The sequence below is a fragment of the Passer domesticus genome, chromosome 1 (assembly GCF_036417665.1).
Source record: "Passer domesticus isolate bPasDom1 chromosome 1, bPasDom1.hap1, whole genome shotgun sequence".
In the NCBI taxonomy this organism is placed as follows: domain Eukaryota; kingdom Metazoa; phylum Chordata; class Aves; order Passeriformes; family Passeridae; genus Passer; species Passer domesticus.
Window position 1 is genome coordinate 153351818 of NC_087474.1, and position 10745 is coordinate 153362562.

Below are 10745 nucleotides of genomic sequence, written 5' to 3' on the forward strand. Positions count from 1 at the left end.
GCGACAGCTGGAGCTCCAGTATCAGTGCAGTGAGCACAACTACACATGGAGACCTCTAAGCTGAACAGTAGTTTAAGGGCACCTTTTTTTCAGATTGAGGCACAACAGCAAGACCAGGAGGCATGTTTAAAGCACTGACTTGGATATGTAATGCCCATTGTTATCAGCTGATAATCTTTAGGTAATAGTCTTGGCTTTTCATAGGGCCATATAGGTTTTTTTAAAAAAAACATTTTAAAATGTTAAGACTTAAATGTGAGAAAGATGCCTGTTGGACATAAAAGAAGAGTGAGGATCAATCTAATAGCCATAAATATATAAGCACCCATTTTATCTGAATGTTTTTATGTATGGAATACTTTCACTGAACTGAGAAGTGGTGACTGAAATTAAATCACTACCTCAGAAAAGATTCCTCTTTTTCTGAAGAGTTTTCTGGAAAACATCTGTTGCCTACAAAAGCCTCATTGTTCTCTATCCTGGATGATACTTCAGAGAAAATGATGATGGAGAGGTGGACAATGCACTTACCTGAAAAATGGAAATGATACAATTGATTCATAAAACCTCCAGGTAGCAACTAAATCAATCCTGTTGGGGTTAGTAGCATAGTATCTCCAGGCAGCCTAAATTACAAGGGAGAGGAAATAATTAGTGTTTAGATGAAGTTATTTCCCAGCTGACTGCAGCCAGACTCTGCCAAAGAACATAACAATGCATCTGAGTCACTATCTGGAAATTAATTACTAATCAGCCATACCAAATGCGTGCCACTATATGGAAAAGCTTTTGACACTGAATCTTGATCTGGGACGGCTGTTATAAGAGACAGGACATGGAGAGAACCATTAACTGAACATGACATTACATTACACTAAAATTGGTTTATTGCCCTGTCTGGTATGTCTAAAAGAGCTTCAAGCACTGCTGGACTTGTCCAGTAATTCTGGAAGTACTTAAGATACTTTGCCTCCTAATGTATCATCAGAAGAAATTTTGCTGAGCAATTTTCTACTTCAGCATTTAGTTAAAATTAAAATTCTTCCAAAAAAAAGTTCCCCAACCTAAAATCCACTAGCTAAATAAGCTACCTAATCAGTGGAGATGTTTTAATTTAAAATTAAGCTCCATCAAATTCCATTCACAACTCATGCCTGCAGCCCCCTCTGTTTGCTAAAGTGTGTTTTTAATGAGAACAGCCATGCATTTTAATGCCATTCAGCCTATTTCTCCTGAGGACTGATTTGATCTTGAACACCAATGCTTCCATTTGTTATCACAGAAACTTTCTCCGTCTCTCTGTGAAAATGCTGTCATTTACTAACTGCTATCAGGATGTGCTCCATATCTAATAAGAACAAAAATTTCAAATTTGTCAGTACACAGACTAATGATTTTAAGCTTAATATCCTGAATTCATAACAAAGACACAGCTGATGTCCAAGTGAGGTAAGGGCTCTCTTCCCATTGAATTTTTGGATCATCCAGTGACATAACATAGGATACAGGTTGTGGTTTAGTTTTAAACCCCATATATACTATTTGCCTTGATTGAAATTGTCACTGCCTATTGTGTTTTCACACACTATGGTGCTTTCTACTTCTATTGCTGTTTTGACATCAATAACAACATAACTGTTTGCACAGAAAGCCATTTTTCTCAAGAGAATTGAAAAAAAAAATCTGTATTTTGCAAAGAATGTGTTTTCAACAGCTTGTTTCCTGTGATTTTGTGGCAGTGATGCAGAAGCCAGTTGGTTTACAGAAGCTAGCAGATGAGATCCTTTCTTCAAAAGATACTGTTCTTCTGAAAGATATTCTGGGAGTTGAGAGATTCCTAAAAACTGCAAGGGCCTCTGGATTATCCAGCTCAGTGCAAAAAAATGAATGAATTTGGGCAGGGGAGGAGTGGTGGCCCTTGCTAACATGATGCAGCAGTCTTCATGCACAATGCTTGTTCAAGGAAGAGGAAAGTGGCTGCAAACCTGAATGAGCTCAGCTGCTGGCTTTCTTCTTTTCTCAAAATGTTTTTGACGATGCTGCTCCTGGACCTTCAGTGCCAGCCCTGACCCCAGAATGCCCTGAAAGCATACAGTGATGCAAGATTTTAGACATTTCTTACTCAGAACAAAAGGGATTAATGATGAGAGGGTGCAGGTCTGTGGGTGGAGATGGAGATGGTTATATGGAGTTTTTGTGCAGTTCCCATGCTTTTCCTGCTGCTCCACTCATAGGACAGGAGGATGTCATGATCCTCTCAAGGACCACAGGCCACACCAAACCATTTAAAGGTCCTCAGCAGGCTTCTTGAATGTCTACTGCCTTTCCAAGCTGGTGGTGTCCAGCTGATGTATTACTTTCCACTTCCACTGAAACTCTGTTGCATGATACAAGGGCTGTGCTAGACCATGCTTTAGATTTGAGAGTGCAGGACTTGTCATCCTCCATAAAATTCTTTCCAAGTCTGGATCTAGAGGAAAAATACCCTAAGATCTGGGACTGGGGCAGTTTCTGTTGCTATTCAGCCCAGCTCAGTCAGATTTTGTCTCATTCTTATCTGAGAACATTACAGACGAATAAAATAAAGGGCTAGATAACATGGATCAAATTCTAATTATTACAATAGTGGACCCCAAATACTTTGAAAATATGTTTTGTGGGGGTAATGCTAATACCAGTAAATTACCACATGCCAGTGTACAGTCTCATGAACTGCCCTGTGATTTCCCAGATTGTTCACTTGCTGGTTTAATTTTGTCCTGTGCCAACTAGCACTGTCAGACAATGCCCACATAGTGATTTGAGGAGTATTGGGGTGACATATTATTCCAAACAGTCTCTGTGCAAAGCTGGGCAGAAACAAGTTCCATTTACTGATACAGACCCACTCAAGAATCTAGAAGACTTCTTTAAAAGGGATTTGGTTCCACTGGTGATTTTATTAACTTTACCTTCTTTTTCCAAGTGCACAGCACTGGGCTGTGTCTAACAGAGGACGGGAAGGTACTTACTGCAGGAAGAGCAAAGAAAGACACTCCAATGAGAGAGAAGGTGGCTGCAATCAGCCGTCCCTCCCATGTTTTAGGGGTTTTGTCTCCGTATCCAATCGTAGCAAGGGTGATCTGTAGGCACAAGAACCAGGGTTTAATGTAAGAAAAACAAGGACAACAGCTCTGTGTAAATGTCACCATGAAAGCTGTGTAACTCAATTAGCCCTGAGGGTGCTCATGCACAGCTTGGTGAAGTAGGATCTTGAGGATGAGTCAACCAATTTTTTGGTGGCATCATAATCCCAAGGCACTGCATGGAGAATGGCTTTGGTCTCAAAGCAGCTGCCTCTTTCAGATGCATTTGCTGCAAGTGAGCTCCACATAAATCTCCTGCCCACCATCAGTACACAGTCAGGAATGGGATTTACCACTTAACAGCTTGCAGACCCTTAACAACCTGTCAGAACTACCTCCACCTGAAATCCTGGTCATTTTAAAACAAAGATGTCTTTGTGAAAACATTCTCCTTTCCGGCATAATTGTTAATTTCCAACCATGTACATTTTCTCACCACTGAGACTTCATCTAAATGTCCTGGATATAAAAGGACATGGAAACATCCACATGTTCTAGGCAACAGAACATGGTATCTTTTGACTAATAATGGGGGAAGGGGAGTATTTTATGTTTATGGGTGAACTACATTGAATAAAAAATATGCTGCTAAATTTAAGTCACAGCATGACATAGATTTCTTTAACTGTCAGTAACAAAGCAACATGAATGCTGGAATGGCAGAAATATCTGTGACTGCATGAGTAGTGGTGCAAACCAATACTCCTCTCTTAATCAGAAAAGACAAGAACAGATATATCAAAAGTCCTTCTTGTTCAGTATCCTACCACCAGTGGCATTTCCTGATCTTTGGAGAATGCATGCAAGACATGAGAATTGTTATGTTAACCTTTACAGAAATATTTTTTTAATTCCTCCATCTGAACCCAGAGACATCTTCAGTCACTGCCTCCATAAGAACCAAACCTGTCATGTGTGTCTTTCTCAACTGCCCAAATATTTGGTGCTCTTTGACAGCCCAAAGAGCACCAAATGTTTGGGTGCTCAGACCCATCCACTGGGCAGCTCTGGCTCTGCCATTTTCTGAGGAACACAGCTCTCACTGCAGGACACTGATGACATGATAGCTCTGTCTCCCACAGTGCAGTTACACCTAAAGAGATGTTCCTCTAAAAGAGGTTTCTCAGACATCAGGAACACAGATTGATTTCTGAAAGAAATTAAGCACCTAAGGGATTTTTTCTGAAAATCAGCAGGGTTGTAGTTTCTGTTAATTGGTTGTAAGGGCACCCCTACTTTGGTAATGTTATGGTGTAATGTGATTTTCACCCACATATAACACCACTTGTACTGTAATCCCTAAAACTTTATCTCTTCTTGGATATGAAGTTTTTAAGAAGGGAATAAGGTATTTTTGGAGTCACTTACCAGCCCCCACCACAGTGCATCTGCATAGGTTTCAAACTCCTCTTTCATCTCTACCCCATTAGCATCTTTTTCAGGAACATCTTTTTCAACCAGATAAACAAGAAATGAGGATAAGATGAGCGTCAGGAACCCAATGTACCAAGCGGTGATGAGTTCCTGCAAAAGAAATGAACACAGAGGGGCTGAAAAAAGCCTCAATATCCAAAGTGTCAGAGTAAACATCAGGAGAGAGAAGCACAGAGGGTAATAGCAGAGTTGTCACTGCTGGCTTTGGTCACATCCATGACCAGCACAGCTCAGCACTTAGTGGGAAATAAACAGATTTACAAGAATTGGCCCTTACACCAAATGTTCCTTCCAGGAGCAGCCTGGAGGAATCTGCAGCTGTGGCTCTGCATTAAGCTGGGTTGAGTGCTTATCTGCACTCGTGGCACAGGGGGATGCAGGGCTCTGACCCTCACCTTGACTCTTTCCTTTCCTTCTGCCCCTGGGCCTGGTCAGTCTTGGTAAACAAATCAACAGCTCTGCCCTCTCCCTACCTCCAGAGGGCCAAGGCTGCAGGATGCACTTCCATCTCTTCAGCCATATCAAAGCTGATCCCATCATGAATGATGCCTTCAAAATGAATTCATGCAATAAGAACAAACCTTGAAAATAGTCTGTTTGCAAGCAAACCCCAAAGTTTGCTGTTTTAGAGAATGACTAAAGTGGAGTGCCCCACAGAGGTGGGGCATGCAGCCACCCAAGTTAAAATCCCAGAATGCCAGTAATATCTGAAACAACGCAGAAACTTTTTTTTAAGGTACTCAGAGGTCAAAAAATCAATATTCCAATTCATTTTTATTATTCATATTAGTAATTCATCCAATTCAATTCACTGTATTGAAAAAAAAATGTTGTAGCTGATAACTTTGTAATTGAATCTTGAGATAAGTGAAAAAAAAACTTTCCTAGCTAATTTCTGGCGTGCAGTCACAGAAAAAAATTGTTAGCAAAATTATTTCATCATTGTCTCCAGTAAAGCAAAGTTCTCACTGTCCCCTCCAATCTCCCTCAGCCAACTGAGGTCTAAAAGTGCATGGTGGGGAACCAAACAAGGAATATTTGAATGAAATCTCACACAGTGAAGCCTTTAGCAATTTCTAAACAATGTTTTTGTTACATAGACTTTTCCATGATCTGTTTCCTGAGAAACATTTTTGACATAAGTGTTTATCTGCCACCTGTCTTGTAACAAGTTTATATGAGGAAGAAGCAGAAGTTCGTAAGAAAGGAAGCATGGTGGGCATCCCCATTAGTCCCTACACAGAAGCAAAGTCTAAATATGCTATGCCAGCTGGCATTTTTACTTTCAAAACCCCCTAAAATGTCAGGAATGTCATTCATGGGTAAGAAAAAACAGTATGTCATGGAGTATATGTAATTTTTATACATCCTGTGCAGATGAGAAATATCATCTAGAGGATTTTTAAGCAGATAGTTTTTAACTTGTAATAATGTTTTGTGAAAATGCAAGAACACAAATACCTGTCTGGTGTGAGACAGGGTGTGTCTGACTACAGCATCAAGTTAGACCAAGCAGAGATGACTGTAGAAATTTTTGCCTGTCTGGGTTCCCACTGTGTTCATCTCTGTATTGTCTGACCTAAGCTTCCAAAGAAAAAATTTACCAGTAGCTCCTTTGGAAACCACATTTCTGTGCACATTTCTCAGGCTAATCAGCCTCTTTCCATCCCTTCAGAGGCCTGCTCCATCTGTTGATCAGACAAGTCTGAGAAGCCACTACAAATGTTACAACTTCCCAGGCTTTTTTGTCAAGGATTTCAGCACCCTTCACTGTAAAAGGGATGTCCCTGCTTCCATTCACAGTAAAGGCAAAATTCTGGTTGTAATGTGTGGGAACAAACATGGTCTCACTTCCCAGCACCACTATTGAGCACAGAAAGGTAAAACAAGGGGCAGAAATGGTTCAGAGAATGGAAAAGAGAATAAAGCTGAAAGAACAAACCTGTATTTTGAACTGCTTACCATTACTCCCAGGCACTGCTTTACCTGTGCACTCCCTCTCTTTCCTTTTAATCTTCCTCCCCAAGACCCATTTGAGCCCTGCAAGCTCCTCACTTACTTTGCTGTGTGCACAAATAGCTGATCCTAAAAGTTTCCACGTGCCGCCCCGCCGGTCCATGCGGAGCATCCGGAGGATCTGAAGGAAGCGGAGGCTTCTGAGAGACGTTGCCAGAACATTGCCCTGGTTCCCAACAGCAACCACTGGCACTGAAGCAATCAGCACAAAGATATCTGCAAGGCAAAAAGAACACAGACTGCCAACAAAAGTGGCCCCATCACCTGCTTCTTAATCCCATCTGGTTGTGCTGCAAATTTCCCTAGGCGAGTTTCAGAGCTGCCTGAAAATTCCTTCTCTTGCCAATTAATCAGATATCTGCAGCTGCCACACATCAGTATCAGGCACAGAACCTCCTGGAAAGCCTTGGCATCTATTTACAGATCAATGCACTGGACCTGAGACATTGAGCTTGCTTAGGGATGCATGGAAACAGTGTCCTAATGCTGGCAGAAAATCAGCCTTAACTTCATCTGGAACACCACAGTGAAGTGGTCAGCAGATGAGAAATTCAGGTTTGATGGTACACTTACCATTTTACTATTTTGGCTGAGTTTTCCTGATAAAATCTTGAAATCAGTACTACTATTTTTTTGAAAGTGCTCACAGGACCAATTTGTTGATAATGATGAGATTTGAAATGTGAATAAATTCTTTTTGTTTCCTTTCTTTTCCTTGTTTCCCCCTGTTTTTTGATCCTATATACACATACAAGAAGAAAGTGGTACCAAACAGCTTCAAACATTCTCTGGGCACTCAGTCTTTGAATTGTCTTTATATTCTCTTTCCAGCCAAAAAGTGGATTTCTGATTTATTCACTTCCAATCATTTTCAAAACAAACTTTTACCAGTGGCAAAAGAGAGATGATTTTAATAAATCCAGGATATCTTCTGTTTTTTACCCAGATATTAATGAAGATTCATACTCAGGAGTGAGATGACACTGTTACTGAGAAGGAATGAGACAGAATCAATCCCACTTGCTCACATCTACTGCCTTCACAAACCTACTAGAAATATCTCTACAACAGTAGCACCCAAAGGAGCATTACTAAATTGAGAATAGCACAGATGCACAAAGAAAATTCGTCACAATTTTGACTACCATTTAGATCCATCAGATAAACAAAAGGAGAGGCTGGTATTCATGCAGCACCAGGGCTCCCAGAGTGTTATGTGCTGTACAAATATAGAAAAAAACCCCAGAGCTTGGCCTGAAGAGAATCAAAACAAATGAGGGTATCCTAAAATCAGTGAACAAATGGGGATGACCAGTGTTCAGGGCAGAGTGAGCTCCTGAATATTGGCTGGTTGGTTTGTGGATATAATGAGTAGTTGCAGGAGGGTATTCAAACATGAATAATGAGTAATTGTGTGGATAATTATAGGCAGTGCCTTCCAAGCCTGAAAGACAACATGGGTGAAATCAGAAAGATACTTGTTTGCAAATACAGACCAACAATACAATTGTAAAACAAAACACAAATATGAAAGGGAGCTGGGGAAGATGGCATAGAGTTGGGTTTGAAACTGAAGGCAGAGAGCACCTTCTTGAGGATGGGGTTAAGAAAAGTGCAATAGGGCTCAGGACAAGGAAAATGTATCTGAGGAGTAGAAGGATTAATTTTTTTTTTCTCACTAACTAGGTAGCCAAGTGTCTCTTAGTTATTGCTGGCTACTTCAAACAATTACTCCAAGCAGGACACAAGTTCTGATATAAAGGGCAGATCTGATTTCAATGCTCTTTGCATTGCCAATCACCAGCTTTTTGATATCCCCCAAACTGGCTTAAAAGGAAAAGGGACATTAATGAGGAAAACAGTAGTAGAGAGCATGTGCCTACCCAGCATGCACAAAGGCTTCCTGGCAAATTTGAGTCTCCCCCTCCATCCTTTGTAGCGACAGCAACAGCCAGCAGCCCAGATTCTTAAGGCAAACTCTGCTCCAAAGATGAAAATGGCAAAAGTTTCCTGTATCAAGACACAAATTACACTGTTAGTCTCACAACAAATTTTGCAGTAATTCTGGACACAAGGATACAGCTGAAGGAAACAGATGAGGTGCAAGTGTTAGGATATGTGTAACAGAGAGGAAAAAAGTGGAGGAGAATCAATATTGATGACAGGGCAAGGCAAAGTGGGGACATAGTTTTCCAGCCTGCTAAGTATGTGCAGGAAGGACTTGCCCCTGCTGTTGGGTAAATGTGAAGTTCTTACCCTGCCTTAATGGAAGGACAATTACTGCACAGAAAGACCTCCTGCTCCACTCAAATGAGCAGATATATGTGAGGTGTAACTGCAGAGTCCCCAGGGCACTCTGTACCACCCCCAGAGTCAGCTACCAGCAGCTCATGCAGCCATATCTGTCCAGAGAACGGGATACAGGATACTCATATGGTCACAAGTTTAAAGCAGTGATAAAGACATATGTAAGACAAATTTAAGGCATATATTGTTCCCTTAAATTTCTGGTGGATGAAAGAACAGGATTTTCCACCTTGCTCCAGATCCTTTCTAAGCATGGGGAGGGAATGGGGAGCAAAGATCTTCTCCGAGGGGCTCAGCAGGGTGAGGTGCCAAGGGCAACCTGGGGCACATGGTTACTTTTCCTCTCTGTGAATTGCTGGCAAGAGGGAAAAGGGGACTTTTCCTCATGCACATTACCCACAGCTTCTAAAACTGCTGAGACCCACATAAAAACAAGCACAGGAGAAGGAAAGATAACCTCAGGCTTTTTCAAATGTGAAAGATGGGCCTAAGCAGGGTAACAGAGACCAAAAGCGAGTTTCCCATTCCCTGAGGGATGAAGGTGTTCTCATACAAGCACTTTTTGAGAAAGAACATGCAAGGGGAATTCACCTTTCATTCCTTATGGCATTTAGATCTTGCTCGAATCTATATGTCTCTGGAGATACAAGGGGAAATGGAAATTGAGATCCTGAACTAATTTTGGTGTGCAGTTTCCCTAGAGATACTTTAAACAAGGCCAGGTTAAGTGAGACGTTGTGCCCTGTATTTTATGACAGCTATGGGAGCAAAGGAAGTTCATTTTTAGGGTCATTTTCATGAAATGTTGAATTTGCATTTTTATATTTAGTGAGGGGTTTTTTCTATTTTTTTAATTCTCCTGCTAAATGGGAGGCCTTGCTGAAATAAAGTCTTGAGCATGAACTTCAGCATTTATAGAACAAGCAATCTCGAATGTATTTGCTGTGAATACATTTTCTCTCAAAGGAACTGCCTGCAGCAATTTCAGTTATGCTGCTATTGGACACAAGCATGAGTCCAACTCTGATGACCTCCCTTGAAAGAAATACTAGGATTAGTAGAATACTTTAGAATAAATCAAAACTGTTGGAAGATTACTCCAAAAAATAGTTTTCAAGTGTGCTTAGGTCTGGCATGGTCAATAGGAAATTTCCTGATAATCTGATGGAAGGACTGTTAGACAAATGCTGAAAAGGCAGTATTTAAAAGCCACAGGAGAGGGTCTTTCAGTTTCTTTTTGCTCAGCAACCTCACTTTATATTCAGTTGGTGTTAACATTGGACTGGGAACTCTCCAATATGTAAGTGTACAATCATTGCTCCAGGACCAGGAGCAGAAGCACCACTGCATGCAGAGCTGGGAGCAAGGTTCCCATCCCTGCTGGTGGGGCTGATTCCAATTCCAGCACCTTACCAGGGTGATGCAGCAGCCACAGTTTACTTACCAGCAAGAGGAGCCAGTCTCCAGAAACTGTTTCATACTCCTTGAAAGTTGTCAGGACTGCTAAGATCAAACACCCCAAGACAATCAGAAACCTGAAATGAAATAAAAAGCACAGCATTTTTAATCCTCTCTGAATTTGCACTGGAGACATTGCCTATAACATCATGAGTAGAGACCTCTGTGCGATGGCTGCTCCCTGTTGGTGAGAATGAGGTGGGTTCTTATGAAGATCAGAAGCTTTCAACCAGGTTGAAGCAGAGGGCACTGCCAGTCATGGCAAGAGTTAGAACATTCCTGGGACAGACATGCTTTAATCAACCCACATTCTTCATGAATGAGATGGGTGCATTTGGGAAGGGGTTTTATGATATGCAGAGGACTGTGCTGCTCAGGAGGTCTATTCCAAGCTGTGTGCTGCCC

General features: G+C 41.3%; 1 protein-coding gene across 2 annotated transcripts in view; it reads right to left on the reverse strand.

Moving 5' to 3' along the window:
- The window catches only part of KCNQ3 (potassium voltage-gated channel subfamily Q member 3), a 191067-nt gene that overhangs the window by 25769 nt on the left and 154553 nt on the right, over positions 1 to 10745 (reverse strand). For both annotated transcript variants that reach the window (XM_064397483.1, XM_064397474.1), the window contains exons 2-8: positions 10327 to 10417; positions 8459 to 8585; positions 6619 to 6791; positions 4494 to 4649; positions 3012 to 3122; positions 1986 to 2081; positions 532 to 626 (exon numbers count right to left, since the gene is read on the reverse strand). In XM_064397483.1, the coding sequence (XP_064253553.1) occupies positions 532 to 626; positions 1986 to 2081; positions 3012 to 3122; positions 4494 to 4649; positions 6619 to 6791; positions 8459 to 8585; positions 10327 to 10417 (849 nt within the window). The remainder of the gene's footprint in view (positions 1 to 531; positions 627 to 1985; positions 2082 to 3011; positions 3123 to 4493; positions 4650 to 6618; positions 6792 to 8458; positions 8586 to 10326; positions 10418 to 10745) is intronic.